Below are 22,749 nucleotides of genomic sequence, written 5' to 3'. Positions count from 1 at the left end.
CTTGGCCCACTGTGTCCATCCAGCTCTACACCTTGTTATCTCAGATTCTCCAGCATCTGCAGTTCCTACCATCTCTGCTCCTATTGGTCAGCGGTGTTTATGTTGGTTTTGTCCTATTGGATGTTTGGACATGCTCTCATCTTATTGGTCGGATGGTTTGTGATGTCCTGATCGAATTGATCAATGGGCACATGCTCTCTCCTACTGGTTGATGGTGTCCCCGCCTCCTCACGGCCCATTCTTGATTGGTAGTTTGCTGTCAGGTGACACAAGATGGCGGCCGTGCTATGTAGCGGAGTCTGGGCTTGGGCCCGTGTCCTCCCGAAGTCAGGTCAGTCTTCGTCCCGGATTTATTCATTTGACCTCGGCCTCCTTTACTCGTGTTTTCATTCTCGCCTGATATCGGAATTGAGCTCCATTAACACTGCAATTTCCGCTTTAATCTCCCCGCGGGTCTTGGACCCTTTGGGCTCTTGTACGTATACAAACAGGGTGTGCACCGTTAACTGAAGGTCTTTTAACGAACACTCGGTTGAAATTTCAACCAAGAGAAAATTAATTTCAAGACTAGGAAAATACTGCAGTGTGACAATATAAATTGGTTCCTTCTTGTCTGTTTGAGTAGCACTGTTAATTATTGTTCTGAACATTTTGGGTATGAGAACAAAAGTGCTGGAGAGATCACAGTGGATCAGGCAGCAGCCATGGACAGAAAGCAAACTCGTGTTTCAAATCTAAATGATGAAGTGTCATCTAGAGTCGAAATGTTAGCTTGCTTTCTCTCCATGGATGCTGCCTGACCTGCTGTGATCATCTTCATTTTTTTTTGTTTTCAAATTAGGTTCCAGCATTTGTAGTAAATTGCTCCTTTTGGGCATGACTCTTAGTTGAGGTCCTGAAGTACTGACAGCTCAGTTATTGCTGTAGTTTTTGGATTAATAAAAGATTTCACTTTTGCAATGACTTCTTCCTGTGCCTTGACCTAAACCAAAGGCATCCAGGTCCATTAGTTTGTGAGGTCTTGCTGTGTGAAAAATGACTTCAACATGTTCATTGTGTAGCATTTTGAAATGTTTCTTAGTTAAATTCGAAAGTTAATCTTGAAATAGAAGCCCCTCTCATGTTACTGCGCTACAAACGTGATTTATAATGATGTTGTGAGGCTGTAGACTTGCTCAATGAGCTGGTGTTTGCAGATGTTCTGTCACATTGCTCGGTACTGTTGTCTGTGTGCGTGTTATTTATATGCCTCAGTCAGGTTTTTCTGTGGGAAAAAAGACAGAACCAGAAGTGATGCCAACCAACCCAGCAAACCGAGGCTATAAACAGCAAGTCGGACAGAACACCAATACTTCACTGGAGGTGCACTGATGATGTTATCTAGCAGGGTGATGAAACATCTGCAATCAAACACACTGCTCAATCAGCAAGTCTCCAAATTCCTCTACAACCCAAGCTACAAAAGTTCGTAATAATGTTGTCTTTGGCAGTTTCTTTTCATTATCTGAGACAGCATAGTCTAAAGTGATTTTGCAGTGTGTATTTGATTTGTTCCAAGTAGAGAATAAAACAGCAGTCAAGTGTGACATAATTCACTGGTGAAAGTGTCAGTCACTCCAGCAGAAACAGTAGTTAGAGTTCAAATCGTGGTGTATTTGTCATAGTTGTGTAGTTGAGGGAATGTTTGGTTATGTTAGTGGGGTGCTTGAGGTCATGCTTCATGGCAAAAAGAGTATTTACCTTTGTTTTGTCTTCATAATCAGTAGAGATATGAAATATGCCATATAGGATTGAGTTGATTGAGTCTTGTCATTAGATGAGGGTATTTATCAACTTTGACATGAAAGCTTGATATCACATTAGATATAATGCAGATAAATCATTACAAATGTGGATGATTGTGGATTTCTAATGATTATTCATGTTCAAAGACAACTGTTGGAGATGGAGAGAGGTTCAAGAAAAAACAAATCTGAGGTGAATCCTGAGAGGCATGTGGGATTAGAAATTAGAATGAATGCATTAAGAGTCAGGTCAGCAAGCTAAATTAATGGATCAGTCAAACCTGTTAAAATCAGTACACAAATGAATTGTTGAGTTTTGTACTGTTAATAACTTATGTTCTGAAATATTTTGACTCGTTATCTTAAATTTTAAAGTTTCCTGAAGGAAAAAAAATCAAGATAAATAGAATTTCATATTGAATCCAGCATTACAGTGGTGTTTTGCATTCTGTTATTCCAGTGGTTTCCTTCATTCTCAAAGGTTACTTGTAATTTGGATGAAACATTTTGGATTTCTGTATCGTTATACAAAACATTGATTGGATATTTGATACGTAAAATGACACAAACCCACTGTTAAGACCTCTATGAAAGTTGAACTGTTTTCCAATATGACTGATAAAAAAAATGTTTTTAACATTCATTCAGCCTGTTCTTGTTCTTGCATCAGGTGCAGGTAGCGACAGTTTTATTATAAGGAGAATTGAACATGAAAGTAAAGGTGTTTTGTTTCACTTATAAAGGGCAAAGGTGAAACCACATCTCATACTGTGTAGTTTTGGTCTTGTATTTTTTAAGGATGTAAGTGCATTAGAAGTGGCATACGCGAAGGTTGCCAGGTTGACTCATGGAATGAGCAGGTATTTTGTGAATATAGGTTGTACATGTGTTTGTTTTCATTTGGAGCTAGAAGAGTGAGGGTTGGCTTAATTTGAAGTGTGTACGATTCTGAAAGGTCTTGATAAGCCAGACATGGAAAGGATGTTTCCTCTTGTAGATCAGTCCAGAGCTAGGGGATGTGGTTTTATCATTAGAGATTGCCTTTCAGAAGAGATGTGGAGACTTTTTTCCCTCTCTCTATGGCTTTGGAATGCTGTGCCTCAGTAGATGAGAGAGGTGGGGTCATTGAATATTTTTAAGTCAGTAGATAGATTCTTGTTTTGGGAAAGGAATCCAAGGTTATCAGCAGTAAATAGGAATGTGGAATTCAAAACACTCGCTGATCAACCATAATTTCATTGAATGGCAGAGCATGCTAAAGGGGCTGAATGGACAACATCTGCTCGTGTTTCACTTATTCCTAATTCATGTATAAAACAACATTTGTTCCATTCAAATATGTAAAATTGACATACAGGCAATGTTTCCTTTAAACATTGTCAGTTGCATACAATGTCACAGTATTTGTGTTGCCTTTCAGGTTTTGTTTCACCAGGCTTAGCCTCACCAGTGTCCATTTTGATTCAGAAAAGGAAGATACATCACCCCCTCATTCCTCGTGGTAAAGGTGGGCGTTCATCTTTTAGTGGGATTGTGGCCACGGTTTTTGGGGCATCTGGATTTCTTGGACGATATGTTGTGAATAGGCTTGGTAAGATCCATTACATATTTTGATATTGTCCCCCAGTAGGAATTATGAATATCTATTTTCTAAACAAGTTTTTACTAAATACTTTAAGCTTTTGTGAAATAAAATGCTATTTTCAATGAGTATGCTGCAAAGGATTCCTAGTTATAAACACTGCAATAGCAAGGTGGCAATTTGAGATTTGTTTCGTATGTTAAATTGAGAAATATTATAAATAACTGAATTGAGTAAGGCAGTGAAAAATCAAATTGTTTCAGCATTTTATAAAATTTAAGCCATAAAAATATGAGGCATTAGAGGTTCAGATTTTGATGGTGTGGTAGGGGAAGGCAATATAATGTAAGGCAAAATAATAATGAGCTTTTTTGTTTTAAAATATTACTGTACTCCTATTTACAAACTTTAAAGGTGGTATCATATTTGCTGTAGCTTCACTGTCCATAAAATGATTCGCAATCATTGTAGAAAGCGATTGCATAAATAGCACATGTTTTCACTGTCTCATTTCCAATTGTCGAGAATGATTGACTGGTAATTTTCCCCATCGTTCACTACATTGCAAATATTGTAAATTTTAACTGATTACACCCTTTGAACTCCCTTGGTATTTTTCTTTTTAGGATATTTTGTTAGCCTTCAGTTGAAGATTTCAGGAACATTTTAACAATGATCTAAAAGGCTGATATTGCAGATGTTGGAAAACTGAAATACCTGGCATCTGGAACCTGCTTGGAAAAAGTCACCAACTCGCTTTGTCTTGACTAGCTTTAAAACTGGCCCTTCCAATTAACCATTGGAGCCCTCCCAATCACTTGCACCTGACTTTGCCAAACCTCTCACTAACTTAGCTGCCACCCGTACCCATTCTCTCCTCGCCCTATGAGCTTCTGTGTTCTGAAGAACGGTAACTGGACCTGAAACATTAACTCTGTTTTCTCTCCACAGATGCTGGCCGACCAGCTGAGTTATTGTGGCAATTTCTGTTTGTGAAAATGATAGATGTCTTAATATGATAACTCAAACTTTGTAACATGGAAAAACCTCACAAAATAGTACACTGCATCCACTTTTCTGTGTTTCAGAAAGCTGGTCAATAGATAAAGATCCATTTAAAAATGAAGAGGCCTTTAAAATTTGTGCTAAGATCAAGTGAAAATTCTATATAAAGATCATAAGACAAACAGTTACTTGAAGTTGGAAGAGTGAAAAGTAATCTTTTAGAAAGGGATTTCTAGGCAGAAGAGAGTCAATATTACAGCTATTTGATCAGAACTGGAAAGTTGCAGAGATCTTTTCCAGACGCTAGCAGAAAGGATTGTTCTCTGAATAGTTGGATGACGTATGTCATAAAATGTTTACAGAGAAGCTACAGTGGATGTGCAAGCATGACAGTAGACAGATGTTCGTGGCCTACCATAGCAGCAGATCTCCTCCAGGTGCAGGGACAAACACGAACAGCTTTTACTGTTACCCTGTTGACCCACAGAGGTCGTCTGTTGTCATACTGAGTGTGGACGTTGATTTTAAACATCCAGAATTGAAATAATACATCCTACTTTCCATATGGGGCACTTATGTTTGTCCTTTTTCCCTTCATTATAGTGTCCTTATAGCTAATATTTGTAAAAGTCCAGTGCAACACTTGTGTGATAATTCTTTTAGAAAAAGCCTAGATCTTTGTGGTCACTGACTAACACTTTATTTAAGCACATTTTTCCCCCTTTGGAATCCCATCTGAATTCCCTGTCTGAGTTCAAACAATTTTGCATTCATTCTGTCTGTTTGTGGGGTATTCATTGTAAGTTCACTGATAAAATGCTGTCTTTTTAAGTGCCGTCTGTTGGCCATGACATAACTGTCCCTGCGCATATCTAGTTGGGGTCAAAATGTTTGCTTTCTGTTTATAACCAACATTTCCTCTTAGCTGTCAACATCAATCAGTGCTTCGCATCTTGACTTCCAGTTTCAGAAGTCACTGCTGTGCATGGAGCTCCATCCAGAAGAACAATAATTAGAGGGAACATAGATTATAACCAGTGAAGGAATTTGTTTAATAGGTTAATTGTTCACATTTATAGCAAGAATGGTAGGATGTAAATATTTGTTTTCAAATATACTGCTCACTTTTGTTGAAATACTTTGGGAATTACCTAAATACTCCTACATTAGAAGATGTGTGGAAAAAAGGCTGACCTTAGTGTAAAGATGATAAGCAGTAAAATTTTATTGGGGAAGAATAAATTATGTATTGAGAGAAACCCAGACTGTGCATCAGAATGTACCAAGTAAATTAGAAAAGAGTGAATTTAATGTCATAGCTGGATAATTATTTACTCATGCTTAATAATCTGCAAAGCAAAATAATTGTACAGCTTGTGGAAAAACAGAATTAGATGTCATAATAAAACGGTTGGGCTCCTCCAAAGAGGCCAAAGGAGAGTTTACACACTAGAAGGATTTTTTTTTGGAGGGGTAACTTTGATGTCATTGTCAGTGTAATAGAGGATTACTTCAATGTGCTGAATGACTTAACTCCATGATTGCATTAAAATTAGAAATTTTGCATGCTAAGTTCCTCAGGTAGCTCCCAGTTTGGTGTCTGCTCTTAGAACTGTCCTTGACAGTAAAGGAATGGTGAGGTTTTGGCATTTTACGCAGCACTGTTACACAGATGACACTGGAGGATAATTTTTAGTTTGTGTATTAACCAAATTCATTCTTTTTAGGGCGAATTGGCTCTCAGGTAGTGATACCACATCGCTGTGATCCATACGATGTCAATCATCTCAGAGTCATGGGTGATCTGGGACAGCTGACCTTTCTTGTGAGTCTCAAATACTGTTGCAAGAAAATTTTGAAATATGTAACTCTTGGATGTTTTGAGTTTCCAAAAGTATATTTAAGATATCAGTGCCGGCTTGTATTATAATTTCAGCTTGTGCTGAAATACCAGGTTTAAATGCACTTGTAAGGGGCAAACAGCAATTGAAGACATCCCTACGCAGCTGAAAGTAAAATTATCGAGCTATTCTAGGAGAAGTAGCAATGTGCAAATGTGTCACCTGTTTTCTAACAGGAAAAGCAACAACACTCAAATTTTTCTTTTCATCCAGTTAGTTTGTTAATGGTTTGGATTTGGACTAATGCCCTACTAGAAACTATTGGGAAGATAACTTTTTAAGCACATCATAAAGTTAATATTATGAAAGTGATATTGAATTGAGGAGTCAGTATTCAATTCAAAAGGAGAAAGACAGGATTGAATGATCAGGAAGCGTGCAATCTGCATGGTGAAAGTATTTGAATCTAAGGAACTGATTGAAATAACAAGGGTGTTAAAGGCTGCATTTTAAGGAGCCTAAATGACTTGCTATAAAGGTTAAATCCATTTTCCCAGTAATTTCTCCATATCTCAAATTGCTGGCATTGACTAATCTGATTTAGCTACAAGGAGGCAGTCATATTAAAGAATCCCCTTGCAACTACCTCCAGTGCTAAGAAATTAAGTGGAAACGACCAAGTAACAAATGAAAGTACAAAAAGCTGAACTGCCTTAATTTTGAGGGGTGGATTGCCAGGATTGACGTAGCATTTTTTTTCTTCATTTTACGGGATGAGGGTATTACTAGCCAGGCAGCATTTATTGCCCAGAGTTGCAGTTCAGAGTCAACCACATTGCTGTGGTTCTGGAGTAGTGTGGAGGCCAGACCAGGTAAAGATGGCAGTTTCCTTCCCTAAAGGATGTTAATGAACCAAATGGGTTTTTCCTGACAGTTGGCAGTGGATTCATGGTCATCATTAGATTCTTAATTCCAGATATTTATTGAATTTGAATTCACATTCCACATCCTGCCATGGCAGGATTTGAACACAGGTCCCCAGAAGGTTATCTGGGTCTCTGGATTTGCATTCCAGTGATAATACCACCAGCTATTGTCTCCCCTAATGCTGGACACTAATGTCTCAAAGACTGGCTGAATTTTTAATTGGTGTTCTAATAAGATTAATTTCGTTGTCAGGACTGGAACCCTCGAGATAAAGATTCCACCAGACGGGCTGTGGAACATTCCAATGTTGTTATTAATCTTGTTGGACGTGAATGGGAAACACGGTAAGTGTCAATCTTTACCAAAGTCAGAACAGTCATTATTTTACTATATTTAATTTATTTTTGTGGGTGTAAATTATATACTACAAATTAGGATATGTTTTGTTTCTGATCTGGAAACTTTTACCCAAGTTGTAGACTTGCTCGACAAGCCAGTGGGTTTGATTGCAGATGTTTCGTCACCCTGCTAGATAACATCATCAGTGCACTTCTGGTGAGGTGTTGAAGTTCTCTCCTGCTTGTTACTTATATGCCTCGGTTTGGTGGGATGGTTGGCATCACTTTTTCAGTTTTGTGTTTCAATGGTTTGTATATTGGGTCCAGTTCAATATGTTTGTTGATGGAATTCCGGTTGGAATACCAGGCCTCCAGAAATTCCCTGGCGTGCCTCTGTTTGGTTTGTGCTATTACGGATGTGTTGTCCCAGTTGAATTTGTGACCTCCTTTGTTTGTGTGTACTGAGACCAGTGAGAACTGATTGTGTCTCTTGGTGACTAGTTGGTGTTTGTATATCCTCATTTTCAGTTGATAAGAATTCCTCAATATCGTCAAGGCCACCAGAATAGAAGAGGACGAGACAATGATATCCTTCAATGTAACAGCACCATTTACATCCATAAACATCGACCTAGCTAAAGAGACAATTGCTGCATTGCTGGACAAATCAGGAAGGCAGGCCCCCCATGATGCCAACAGCATCAACAAGGACAGCACCCTGAAATTGTTGGATCTGTGCCTTGCAACCCATTTCATCTTCAACGACTGTATATTCAAACAAATCAACAGAACACCCATAGGATCCCTGATACTAGGACTGAAATCAGAAGCAGTAATGCAAAGATTAGAATGGACAGCGCTCCCCACAATCCAACACAAACGCTGGGTCTGCTATATTGATACCTTCGTGATTATCAAATGCACAAGACAAGAAGAAACCCAATGACACATAAACAACATCCTCATCAGAATAAAATTCATCAAAAGAAGGGAACAATAACTGACTACCCTTCCTGGACGTAATGGTGGAACATCAGAACAACGAGGAACTGCAGACTAGCATATTCCAGAAGGACCATCCATATGGACCAGATACTTAATTACACCAGCAACCACCCCAACACCCATAAATATAGTTGCATCATGACATTATTCAAATGAGCTACAACACACCGCAGCGATCTGGAATTGTGCAAAGCAGAACAGGAGCACTCGTACAGAGTTTTTTAAAAGGGATGGATATCCAAAAAGCACACTCTGCCATTACCTCTGTGACAGACCACAACATGGCCAGACACACTAGTCACCCAACTGTATATCAGAGACATATCGGAGATGACCACGAGACTACTCAGACCCCAGGGTATCAGGACAGCTCACAAACCAACAACCACCCTAAAACAGCTACTGATGAACGTAAAGGATCCTATACTCACAACCAATAAAGTCAATGTAATATGCCAATTACCATGCAAGGGCTGAGAAGCACTACATAGGCCAAACTGGAAGAAAACTGACAATAACAATGCACAAACACCAACTAGCCACCAAAAGATGCAACCAGTTCTCACTGGTTACAGTACACACGGACAAAGAAGGGTACAAATTCAACTGGGACCACACATCCGTAATAGCACAAGCCAAAGAGACATGACATGGAATTCCTGGAGATCTGGCATTCCAACTGGAACACATTGAACTGGATCCGATATACAAACCGCTGTAAAACAGAACTGGAAGTTATGCTAACAAACCCAGCAAACTGAAGCATATAAATAACAAGCAGGACAGAACACCAATGCTTCATCAGACGCATACTGGCAATTGTTACCGAGCAGGATGATGAAACATCCTCAATCAACGCATTGTCTTGGCGAGCAAATCTACAATCTCATCCACAACCTGAGCTACAGATCTTCTTGTAAGCTTTACCTAAGTGGATGCAAATGCAGAGCCAGTCCCATTTGGCTGTTGCAAGAGTAGAATTTGTATCAGTTGTCCACCTATTTTCAAGGCACTGACTAAAACTGATCTGAGATTTCAGAAAACCTTTTTTTTAACTGATTAAAAATTGCAGCAGATCACAAACATCCTTAGATGATTTTACTCCACTCTGCACATACCAAAAATTAAAACATAGAGCCCTCTGGTCAACAAAGAAATAAAAATAAAAATTGCAGTTGCACGTGACTATGGGCATTCCAAAGAGCTTTACAGCCAATGCGCTACTGTTTTGTGATTTACTTTGGTATTGTTGGAAATGTGGCAGCCAATCCACACATTACCAGTTCCTGCAAACAACAAGGTCATAATGGCTAGATAATCTTGCTTCTTCCATAATACTCTTTGGGACGAACTGTTGCTGTAAATGCTGTTCAAAATAGTGCTTTGGAATCTTCACTTGAGAGGACAGATGAAGCCTTAGATCTGAATGACAGCTCTTCCTTATCACTACACTGAAATGTCAGGCTTGTTTTTATTTATTTATGTATTTTGTTCCTGTCTTAATGTGGGACTTAAACCCCCAAACTTCTGAGGCCAAAACGCTACCAACTGAACCACAATCCCGAAATCGGAAGAAATGTAATGTGTGCTACCCAATAGCTACCAGCCATTTCATACTATTATACAAAGACCAAATGCAAAACTGGCCATTTCCCAGACATTGTTTCTAGTCTCTAATGTTTCACTTTAGCTGCTGGATTTTGTTTTTTAAAAACAATAATGAGAACGACCAGAAGCCGCCTGCTCGTGGCCAGTTTCAATACAAATGTGGACAATGTCCAAATTTGCTTTGCCACCACTTGTCATGAACCTTTCACAACTTGTAAGGCCATTTTATCAAAATTTTTAATCACAAATTCACTATATTTGCTTCCAATAAAGCCTCTTTCATCCCCAGTGCAAATTCTGCATCTATCCTTTGCAAAGGAGACTGAGGGGGGCACATGATTGAGATGTGTGGGATAGTGGGGTGATGGACAGGGCAGACAGGGAAAAACTTTCCCTTTGCTGGAGGAATCTGACCAGGAAGTCTAGATTTAAAGTAAGAGGCAAAGTAAAAGTTAGAAGGGACGCAAGGAAAAATGTTTTCACCTGGGGGGGTGATAGGAATCTGAAACTTGGGGCTTGTAAGAGTTGTAGAGGCAATATTTAGATGTCACTTTCAGTGCCAAACCATACAAGGTTTGTGGGCCAGTTCTGGAAAATGTTGTTTTGGGGTGGTTTTTGACTGGTACAGACTTGATGGGCTTAAAGGGTCTTCTTCTATGATGTGGTCCTCTGATTTTATCCCACTGTTCTAAGTTCAAGTCCATAGTTCTTTTGAAGTTTGTGTCACATATACACTGGGTGATTAGAAAGGCATTTCGTGCGCTCGCTTTCATAGCTCAGTCCTTTGAGTAAAGGAGTTGGGAAGTCATGTTGAAGTTGTACAGGACGTTTTTGAGGCCTCTTCTGGAATACTGTTTCCGGTTCGAGCGAGTCGCCCAATTATAGGAAGGATATTATTAAGTTGGAGACAGTTCAAAAGAGATTTACCAGGATGGTTGCTGGCTGGTGAAGATTTGTGTTATAAAGACAGGCTGGGACTTTTCTCACCGGAGTGTAGGAGGTTCACAGGTAACCTGATTGAAGTTTATAAAATAGAGGGGTCTAGGTACCCCGGGATGGGGGATTTCCAAGTCTAGGGGACACATTTTTAAGGTGACAGGTGAACAAGTTTTTAAAAAATACAGGAGGAGCAAATTTCTTTTACAGTGATGGTTCATGTGTGGAATGAACTTCCTGAGGAAGTGATGGATGTGGGCACAATTACACTTAAAAAATATTCTTTAAGTACATGAATAGGAAAGGTTTGGAGGAATGTGGGCCATGAACAGGCTGGTGGGACGAGCTTAATTTGGGATTATGTTCAGCATGGACTGACTGGACCAAAGGGTCTGCTTCCTGGCTGTATGACTCAATGTTAAGTTTACCCTTACTCTGTCTAACTTTTATTTGGGAGTGTTTGATAATGACAGCCAAAAATAATACAGTTCTTATTTTCTGTTATGCATCGGTGTTTAAATCATTTACTTTCTTTTAGGAATTTCAAATTTGAGGATGTTAACATCAAAATTGCACAGGATATTGCTCGTGCATGCAGTGAATCTGGGGTTGAAAAATTAATACACGTTTCTCATCTTAATGCGCACATGAAGAGTGTTTCAAAACTACTAAGAACAAAGGTAAGAAGAATGTGACTAATTTGGAAATTAGAATCTGTACCTAAAATGTTAACGTTTACAGAATAAAGTGGAAGTGTGCTTGTTTTGAATAATTTTTTGGCAGGCTGTTGGAGAAAAGGTTGTGCGGGAAGAATTCCCAGATTCTGTCATCATCAAACCGTCTGAAATTTTTGGAAGAGAGGACAAATTCCTCAACTATTTTGCCAGTAAGTCTTTTTCTTGTAAGCTTAATGTGCTTTCAATCTCAGTTCACTTTTGGTGAATCATTACATATTTGAGCAAGTGTCTTATTTGGCAGCTCTGTATATATTTACATACAGAATCATATATCTCTCGGACTTGTATTGACTGTTCCAAAGAGCTGTCCAATTTAAGCCTGCATGTAAACTTTCCTCGTACCTGCAAAATTAGTTCCTTTTAAATTCATGTCCAGGTGTCTTTTTAGAATTCCTATGGAATATGATTACTGCATCCTCTCAAGTGGTCCTTTGCAGGATGGAAAGAATTCTTCTAAATTTTCTCTAGCTAAAGAGTGGGGGAGAGAGAGCAGATATAAGAACAAAACAAACTGATTCTGTTGTGCATGTAACTGTACTCTACATCCAGCAGTGCCCTATTCAGAGAGGCAGCTGCTTTTGATGTTTTAGGTTGACAAAGTGGCATCGCTAGGGGACTCAGCCTATGTTATCACTGCCCCTTTGATACTGTGTCTGTTGCAGTACTTTATCACGTGCCTTTTTCAAGTCCATATATACAATTTCTACTTCCCTGCCTTTGTCAACCTTGTTATTTTATCATATTACCTGATTAACCCAAAATAGATACTTTGTCGCAAATCCATGCTGATTGTATCTCACTAAAGTTAGAATTAATTATGTTTTCATACAACAGAGAATTTCATCTCCTGTGACTAGACAAAATCCAATCATGGTATGACTTTTATGCATTAAGTTAGAAGCAAATTACAGCCTTGGACTTACACTCAGTGCAAAAAAATGCATTTGTTCTCTGTGGTAAACTGCTGAAGGCTTGGTGAGGCTGATTCAGTGGATGTGCCCATCTGACTTGACTTACTGTAGATAGAATTAAATTTTATACCTATGTACTTGATACAACGGCTAAATGGCTAATAACAATGGAGCAAAGCTACTTTTGGACACAAAATGCAAGCAAAAATATTATAAAACAACCCAGCAGATATTAACTGACAGTAAAGGCCTAATCTGTATAAATTGGACTGTGGAAAATTAAGGGTCCCAGATCATGAATTTGAGGTTAGAGCTAATAGCAGGCAAAGGAAGGACAAGTATTCTTTCTTAAATTCCAGTTCAGACATTTTAAAGACATTCCAGATGAAGAGAAATTGTTTCGCTGTAAGAGCCTGGATTAGAAGTAAGTATGAATAAAAAGTCTCCACTTAAATATCACTGTGCAACTGTTTTATTTTACTATCAAATGAAATGAAGGCATGAAGTGTATATATGAAAATTTTCAGCTTCTCATGTCTTTGTTTTGTACAAAAATATTTCACTCATTTTCAAATATATCATTGGATACTGTTGCATTTTCCTAGATTTGCGTTGGTTTGGACGTGCCACACCCCTCATCTCTATGGGCATGAAGACTGTAAAGCAACCTGTTTATGTATGTACATAAGAAATGGTTTTAAATTATTTAGCTCGTACTTAAAATTCTGATACGTAAGCATATTTTTCAATCTTAATAACATGTAGGTCGTGGATGTGGCCAAAGCGATTGTAAATGCTATTAAAGACCCTGACTCCAGTGGAAAATCATATGTTATAGTTGGGTAAGTTTTAAAGTTAACATTTAGTTTAGCTTCCTCCTGCTCAAATTCTCTCTGACCCCTTACAGCAGCTTAGTTTTTGGTGTGTTGTTTCTCCTCATTACTTTTTCCTCAGTTCTCATGGAAATTATTTTCTGCTTGACTTCCCCAGGATCAAAGTCTTTTCATCATCAAAGTCTTTCTTTCTTTAAATAATAATGCTTTCTTTTAACAATGCTGTTATCACTTATCTTCAAAACATCATATTTGTGGACCAGTCAATCTCTTAATTATCAATTCATTGGTCAACTTACTTCACTCTTGAGTCCTAAAACATCACCACTCTGTTCAGATTCCTTCAGTCTGCTTTCTGTCGTGTCTATGGCACTGGAATTGTCTTAATCAAATTCAACAACAAAATTCTATGTGAATAGAATCACTTTACCCTTTTTCAGCTATTGACCATGTGATTACTTCTGGTTTTTTTTTTCCATTCTCTTTTGCCCTGCTGTCTACCACAGTATCTTGGCTCCATTCCTACCTGTCCCAAAGTAGCCATCTGCTTTCAACCACCACTTGATCACTGTGGCAGTAACCCATGGCTGCAGCCTCAGCACCTTACATCTTGTTGCTTGTGATTGAACATGTATCGTGGCAGGAATTTGAGCATAAGCACAAATAAAGATGACTACTTGTTCATCTGGTTATGAATTGTAATGAAACCAAAATTTAGACTGCAGAATAACTTTTTTTGGAGTTAAAATGTTAAAATGCATGGCTTCTTTTCCATTTTGTTCTTGCATGACCATGCATGCTTGGTAATTTTGTGTGTGCTTCGTGTGGCGGCTTTAGCATTGCTATTGCTTTAGTATCGGCCTTGTAGCTTAAAGGGAATATTTTAGTTTCAGAGTAATTATCCTTGACTTTGAAATTAACAATACAGATTGGAATATATAAATTTGCAATTTGACTAACTTTATAATAAAGCTAATTATGTGATGTACTTACGCCAGCCTATCAATATGATTCCTCTCTGTAATAGGTGATGGATTGAACACTGTGTGCCTGAAGAGGGTTTACACTTTTTCTTTATTTAACAGGCCTCATCGCTACCTGCTTCATGACCTTGTGAAATACATATATGCTGTTATGCACAGACCGTTTGTTTCGTACCCATTGCCAAGGCCTATCTATCAGTGAGTACAAGCTATAAGATTACAGTGATGGAATATGCAGCAGGAATGTGAACAAGTTTGAAAGGAAGTCCAAAACCAGTCATTTTTGCCTATAAACAGATGTGAATCTCTCAGTTTACCTGGTTCAGGTCTAGATTTGCATACTGTTCTTCACAACCTAATTGAGGGTGTTTTAATTGAATTATGTAGCTAGGAATATTGTTTTAATTTTTTAAAGACCCCTTTTGAAAGTGAATATTCTGTTAAGCTTCCAATTCCAATTTTTTTCTCTCTTCAAAAAAATTTGAAGGCATGGTTCACTGTTTCCTCCTGTGACATTTGAGAACAAAAACTTGGTAGAACTCATGATCCATGGTTGTTGCTATAGTTAAAATTAAAAGAAACTAAAAATGTATTTTAAATATAAAATACAGAAATTACCTAAAGTATAATTTTAGTTTCCAAGGGAGTGCTGGTAGCATAGCGGTAATTTTGCTGCACTAGCAATCCAGAACTGTAGCATGGCAGTTTGTGAAATTTTGATTCAGTGAAAACCAAAGTTGAATAAAATCCTTAGAGCATCCTTACCTAATCTGGCCTTTGTGATTCTAGACCCACTGCAATGTGGTTGACTCTCTTTCTTGTCCTCTGAGTTATGACCAAGCCACTCCGTTCAAGGACAACTAAGATGGTTTAACAAAAGCTGGCTGTGCCTGTAATGTTGACATCCCATGAGTAAAAATATTCAATTTTTGGTTCTAAACAAACGGGAACAACAAATCTGCTTGGGCTCCAAAGTTAAAATTAGTCACATTTTAGTAATTGTCGCCTTCTAATTGTCCCAGACATTCGAAGTATGGGAAAAATATGGAATTACCTTCTGTACTGGTGTCTGTTTTCTGGTTCCCAAGTCCTGCCTGCTTTTATATTGATCCCTTTTCATTGCACAACAGTGGTGTGTCTCTGGTAAAAGTTATTTGATCTGGTGGTCAGGAGGATTTTTCTCCCTCCTTAGTTTTTGTAACTGGTTTTGACATAGCTGAATTGATGTATATTTTGTGGAGTTCAGGCACACTTCAAATTTCTCTGTCTGTCTCATCATACAAGTATAGTGGTACAGCACAGCGGATACTGTTCTACCTATCATGCCAGTGCCCCCTCTTTGTAAAGCTGTATGTACTCTTGTGTTGCTTTTCTAGACCCCAGCATGTTTTCTTGGTTTAAGTATTTATCTAACTCGCTTGCATGTCACTGTTGGATCTGCTTTCACCACTCTTTCAGAGACTGCATTTATTGCAGTAGTCTCTTACACAAAGAAACAGTTATGGACTTTCCCTCCATTGGAAATAGTTTTTTCATTTTCATGCTATCAAAACTGCCTACCTATGCTTAATTTGATCTACTCTGAGCAGAACAATCCCAATGTTGTTCCAGCTCTACAACCCTCAGGTTCTCTAGTTCTAGCATTTTCAGAAACCCTGATTTTAAAAGCTCCACCTTGGATGGCCATGCCATCAATTGCCAAAGCCCCAGTCTCCAGAATTCCCTCTATACATATAATTGCCATTCTATTGGCTCTTCTATCTTTAAGACGATTTCCAGATCAGTATCTTTAGCTGAAAGTTTGGCTGACTGCCCTGACATCTCTGGTTCTTGTGTTAGCTTTGATGACCATACTGCTATGATACATCATGGAATGGTTTATACATTAAAAGCATAAAACAAGTTGCTGCTGTGCCCACACATCCCCCGGTCTTTATCCTTCTGCTGCTTTTCTCCTGAAAGCAGATTAAACAATCTCTTTGCAAAGAGAATTGAATACATTCTTTACAGTTGTACAATTTAATTTATGTTCAGTTAAAACAGCTTATCAGCACATATGTACATTACTAATTTGAAAGAAAGAACAGAGTTCTAGATCTAAGATTGTAGATTTCAAACATACTGTAAATCAGTATAATTGGCTTTAGCAGTGTTATGCTACATTGTGCATGCTCAGTAACCAGTGCGTTTGCTGTTATTCCCTTACCACAGTTTGTTGGCAAGATTTTTTGAGCTGAGCCCTTTTGATCAATGGACATCCCGCGACAAAGTGGATAGGGTATGTGTTTTGTTTGGTTTTAGCACCTTTGCCATGCTTAGTACATTATTTGGTCAGTTGGCATTGGATTTTTAAATCAAGAATGGAAAGAAAAGTCAAAAGTATCTTCAGAAATGTGCTACAGTCATCAATTATAATTCTGTGTGACATGCTGACATCTGGATTAATAGTTCAAGTTTCTTCACTGAGATCACCTTAGAATAAATTTAGTTATATTCTAGACCTTGCATATTCAATCTGGACAGCTGTTTTATTCCAGTGAAACTTTCTGAGGAACGGGAGTTTCTCCTTTGTCTGATAGTCTTAAGTTAGCAAACACTGTCCAAAGTGTATGACTTTTGAGTGTCTTGTTTTAACTGGTGAACTCGGGTTTCACATCATTTCTTTCCATTCATTAGGAGGGTTGTGATGCTGTCAGGTTATCAACAGCTTGAATTTTGTTATTTTCCCAATTTATATATTGGTTCTTAGAATTTTGCTTTGCTTTTGAGTGGTTGGCAAAGTTAATGTTGGCAGGATGGACACATTTTGAACAACATGATTAATTCAACAAAACTAATAACTCGAGCAATGACAGATTGATTTTATTAATTTTAGAGTAGAGATTTTCTTTCATTTGTAAGTCCTGCTACTTTTGCTATTTATTATCAGTCTATGAATGTAAATTTTGAGCCAGTTTAAGATTTTGGTTATCATATCCTCAACACATTGGATATTAAAGGGTGTGATTTCTGGAACTGGGAAATGTCCATATAACCAAGGTTTTAAAGTAATAAATTTTTGATCATGTGGATTACCAAGCATATTTTTCATATGATAGTTTTTTTCCTGTGACCTCTGTGCCTAGTCTATAAACATTCTAAATATGCACTCCGACTGCAATGACCCAATCTATTCTAAATGCAAGATAACAAAGTGTGAAGCAGCATTTCAGAGCACAAAAGCTGACGTTTCAGGCCTAGACCCTTCATCACACAGGGTGATGGGGAGAGGGTTCTGGAATAAATAGGGAGAGAGGGGGAGGCGGACCGAAGATGGAGAGAAAAGAGGATAGGTGGAGAGGAGAGTATAGGTAGGGAGGGGATAGGTCAGTCCAGGGAAGATGGACAGGTCAAGGAGGCAGGATGAGGTTAGTAGGTAGGAAATGGAGGTGCGGCTTGAGGTGGTTACTTTGAACAGTCCCTCTTCCGCACCTACACCTACCCAAACCCCACCTCTTCCTCTGTTACATTGATGCCTGTATCGGCGCCGCCTCTTGCTCCCCAGAGGAGCTCGAACAGTTCATCCACTTCACCAACACCTTCCAACCCAACCTCAAGTTCACCTGGGCCATCTTCAACACATCCCTCACTTTCCTGGATCCCTCAGTCTCCATCTCAGGTAACCGGCTAGAAACTGATGTCCATTTCAAGCCCACCAACTCCCACAGCTACCTAGAATACACCACCCCACTCCCACCCACCCTCCTGCAAAAATTCCATCTCCTATTCCCAATTCCTCCGCCTCTGCCGCATCTGCACCCAGGATGAGGCATTCCACTCCCGCACATCCCAGATGTCCACGTTCTTCAAGGACCGCAACTTTCCCCCTGCAGTGGTCGAGAATGCCCTTGACTGCGTCGCCCGCATTTCCCGCAACACATCGCTCACACTCCGCCCCCGCCACAACCGCCCCAAAAGGATCCCCCTCGTTCTTACATACCACCCCACCAATCTCCAGATACAACGCATCATCCTCCGACACTTCCGCCATCTATAATCCAACCCCACCACCCAAGACAATTTTCCATCCCCACCCATGTCTGCCTTCCGGAGAGACCACTCTCTCTGCGACTCCCTTGTTCGCTCCACACTGCCCTCCAACCCCACCACACCCAGCACCTTCCCCTGCAACCGCAGGAAGTGCTACACTTGCCCCCACACCACCACCTCCACCCCCATCCCAGGCCCCAAGATGACTTTCCATATCAAGCAGATGTTCACCTGCACATCTCCCAATGTGGCATACTGTATCCACTGTACCCGGTGTGGCTTCCTTTACATTGGGGAAACCAAGCAGAGGCTTGGGGACTGCTTTGCAGAACACCTCTGCTCGGTTCGCAATAAACAACTGCACCTCCTAGTCGCGAACCATTTTAACTCCCCCTCCCATTCCTCAGACGACGTGTCCATCATGGGCCTCCTGCAGTGCCACAATGATGCCACCCGAAGGTTGCAGGAACAGCAACTCCTATTCCGCTTGGGAACCCTGCAGCCCAATGGTTATCAATGTGGACTTCACAAGCTTCAAAATCTCCCTGCCCCCCCCCACCGCATCCCAAAACCAGCCCAGCCTATTCCTGCCTCCCTAACCTGTTCTTCCTCTCATCTATCTCTTGCTCCCACCCCAAGCCGCACCTCCATTTTCTACCTACTAACCTCATTCCGCCTCCTTGACCTGTCCGTCTTTCCTGGACTGACCTATCCCCTCCCTACCTCCCCACCTATACTCCCTCTCCACCTATGTTCTTTTCTCTCCATCTTCGGTCCGCCTCTCCCCAACTCTCCCTATTTATTCCAGAACCCCCTCTCCATCCCCCTCTCTGAAGGGTCCAGGCCCGAAACGTCAGCTTTTGTGCTCCTGAGATGCTGCTGGGCCTGCTGTGTTCATCAGCTTCACACTTTGTTATCTTGGATTATCCAGCATCTGCAGTTCTCATTATTTCTACTCTAAATGCATGTTATTTGGGTCAGCAATATCCTGAGATCAGGCCTTGGGTTGCTAACTCTAGTTGAAGCATTCCTGCAGGTTTGACCGTGTGATATTCTGATCATCTGATTTCTACTTCTTTTTGGCCATTATTTGTTGGGTCCCCAGTGATTGAAAATCTTTGTTGTGCTTCCATGTCAGCAACTGTTGCACAAGAAGTCCAAGAATCAGGAAGCCACCCATGACCAGGGAAAGAGACGAAGCAGAGTAAGGAAGAGGGGAAACCCATTTTGAGCCACAACTGCCTTCCAGTTCCAGGTCCCCCTCCCAATGCCAATGAATCTCAACGCCCCTGACGTCCCACTACATAATCTTAGATTAATAACTGGGGATCAAAGTAGAGTTTCATCAGCCTTGGATTTGATATTGGGATGTTGTATGGATTTTTGCAACCAGTTTTTTTTTAAAGAAACGTATGGCATATGAATTTTAGGTTTAGGCTCTGTACACGTTATTTATTGGAAGCTTTCCTATTTAAATTTAAAAATTTAATCAAATTTAAGTCTTATTCTTAAAAGATAATATTATAAACAACTCATACAATTTAATGACTCAATATTCAGGGTACTAAAATAATTGTTTTGTTGGATCTATCTGGTTATGAATTCATTTTAGTTGCACATCACAGACTTTAAATACCTTGACCTTCCTGGTCTGGAAGACTTAGGAATTACTCCAACACCTATTGAACAAAGAGCAATTGAAGTTCTGCGACGTCATCGGAAGTACCGTTGGTTGGATGCTGACCTGGAAGATGCAAAACCAGCAACACCTGTGAATTAATAACGTATTCTGAAAGAGAAGTACTTATCGGATTCCTGGAGGATTACCACATCATATCTAGTTTTGACAGTAATGTACATAAAAAGTTGGGTCTGTCCAGTTTTAAAGGAATAAATTCAAATATATTTAAATGTTTTCCTTGCGGTTTAATAAATTTACAGACATGAATAAACAATTGCTCTGATAAGCTATATACTCACTTGACAGTTAATGAAGACATTTTCATGTGGTACATTGAAAAATAATTGCAGCAGGAGTAGGCCACTTGGCCCTGAGAGCCTGCTGTGCCATTCAATAAAATTATGACTAATCTAATTATGGCCTCAATTGCACTTTCTTGACTGTGCACTGCACCCTGCATTTCTATCAGTAATCTTTGACTCCCTTGACTGTAAAATGAAATCTAACCCTACCTTGATTAAACTCAGTTGCCCAGCTGCTACTGTTTTCTGGACAAGAGAATGCCACACGGTAATGTCCTTCATGGGGGGTAAAAAACCTAGTTCTTTGTTTCAGGGCAAGAGGTCACCCTTTCAAAGTACGTCCCTTAGTTCAATGAGAGACATCCTCTTGACATCGGCACTATCAAATGCTGTCAGGATCTCTGTGTCACTCATCATTTCTCATTCTTCTAAATCCCATTGGGTATAAGCACACCTGTTCAACCTTTCCCAGATTAATCTCCATCTGGCATTACTTGCCATTGGGTTGGTCTGTACTCCAGTGTAGCTTTGTGCTCTTATCTACATCTTCTATGCTCTCTAATGTTATCTGCATATTTGGATATAGCACCTTAGGAAGATATAACAGAGTGAAGGGAAAAACAGGACCTGCAGAAGATCACTGGCATGGAATCACAAATTGTTATGTCCTGTTGATCGGTGTGTTCTATTTAGTCCTATTTTGCCAGCCCACGTTAAACTTGACATAAGTTGTGTGCTTTAAACTTTTCAAACCTTGTGCAGAATCTTGTACGTGAACTTGCAAAAGGTCCCTGCTAGTAAATGAAAACCTGACCCACCCTTCACAAATATGTACTGACTCTCAAACCATCACTAGAGGGGAAAGAAACAGTTAGTTTGTTAAATCATTCACTTGGTAATACCTCATTGTAGAATACGGTGGCCATGTTCTCCTGTGTTGTGGTATTGCTTTGTAAAATCTTTTCTGTAAAAGTGCTCAATCTCAATTATTGCAATGCAGAAGGGAGGGCATTTGAACCATCATGTTGGTGTTAGTTCTTCAAATAGGCATTTCACTGATTTTTCTTTTCTCAAAGTATTTCAAGGACCAGTATAATTAATTGAAGCAATTTATTTTTATATTTTTGCAATAATCAATGACCAATGCTCAGTCTGAATTTTGCTACAAGCACACACTACCAGACTTCAGCACAGCCTTCATTCAAACCTACTGAAAAGAAACTGAATTCCAGAGGTGTGTGAGTGGTTAACAAGGCACCATTTGACCAAATATGGCATTAAGGAGCCCTTAAAGCTGTGGTTAATGCGTTATGATCCTAGCTGATATTGCTACAGAATGAATCAGATTCTGGGCTGACATTTGGCACGGTGGACCATTTTAAACTGGTGGACTTTCACTCAAACCTAAGCATGCAGTGCAGCAGATTTGGTTTTAACGATGAAACAAGTTTTATTATACAAAAGAAAAGATAAACAGACCAAAGTATTTACATTAGAGATAATAGGAACTGCAGATGCTGGAGAATCTGAGATAACAAGGTGGGGAGCTGGATGAACACAGCAGGCCAAGCAGCATCTCAGGAGCACAAAAGCTGACGTTTCGGGCCGAGACCCTTCATCAGAAAAGGGGGAGGAGTAGAGGGTTCTGAAATAATAGGGAGAGAAGGGGAGGCGGATAGAGGAGAAGGCAGTTGGAGAGGAGACAGACAAGTTAAAGAGGCGGGGATGGAGCCAGTAAAGGTGAGTGTAGGGAGGATGGACAGGTCAGGGGGGCGGGATGAGGTTAGTAGGTAGGAAATAAGGGTGTGTCTTGAGGTGGGAGGAGGGGATGGGTGAGCGGAAGAACAGGTTAGGGAGGTGGGGATGAGCTGGGGCTGGTTTTAGGATGCAGTGGGGGGGGGTGTGGGGAGATTTTGAAGCTTGTGAAATTCACATTGATACCATTGGGCTGCAGGGTTCCCAAGCGGAATATGAGTTGCTGTTCCTGCAACCTTTGGGTAGCGTTGTTGTGGCACTGCAGGAGGCCCAGGATGGACGTGTTGTCTGAGGAATGGGAGGGGGAGTTGAAACGGTTCGTGACTGGGAGGTGCAGTTGTTTATTGTGAACTGAGCATAGGTGTTCTGCAAAGCAGTCCCCAAGCCTCCGCTTGGTTTCCTGATGTAGAGGAGGCCACAACAGGTACAGCAGTTGCAGTATACCACATTAGCAGATGTGCAAGTGAACCTCTGCTTGATGTGGAAAGTCTT

General features: G+C 39.9%; 1 protein-coding gene across 2 annotated transcripts; it reads left to right on the top strand.

Annotated features, from left to right (window-relative positions):
• Positions 1–232: 232 nt before the first annotated feature.
• ndufa9a (NADH:ubiquinone oxidoreductase subunit A9a) lies at positions 233–20,614 on the top strand. 2 transcript variants are annotated; one of them, XM_048554604.1, is made up of 11 exons: positions 233–331; positions 3,205–3,375; positions 6,099–6,196; positions 7,392–7,483; positions 11,565–11,706; positions 11,810–11,912; positions 13,280–13,350; positions 13,440–13,516; positions 14,593–14,688; positions 16,702–16,768; positions 20,132–20,614. In XM_048554604.1, exons 1-11 carry the CDS (start codon positions 274–276, stop codon positions 20,297–20,299), a joined length of 1,143 nt encoding a protein of 380 aa, XP_048410561.1. In that variant the 5' UTR covers positions 233–273; the 3' UTR covers positions 20,300–20,614. The 2 variants fall into 2 exon arrangements, with proteins under 2 accessions (XP_048410561.1, XP_048410560.1); XM_048554603.2 differs by lacking the exon at positions 233–331 and adding an exon at positions 1,279–1,464.
• Positions 20,615–22,749: the final 2,135 nt, after the last annotated feature.

The sequence above is a fragment of the Stegostoma tigrinum genome, chromosome 25, assembly GCF_030684315.1.
Source record: "Stegostoma tigrinum isolate sSteTig4 chromosome 25, sSteTig4.hap1, whole genome shotgun sequence".
NCBI lineage: Eukaryota > Metazoa > Chordata > Chondrichthyes > Orectolobiformes > Stegostomatidae > Stegostoma > Stegostoma tigrinum.
The sequence above is the reverse complement of the archived record's forward strand: the minus strand, read 5'-3'. Positions and strand labels throughout refer to the sequence as shown.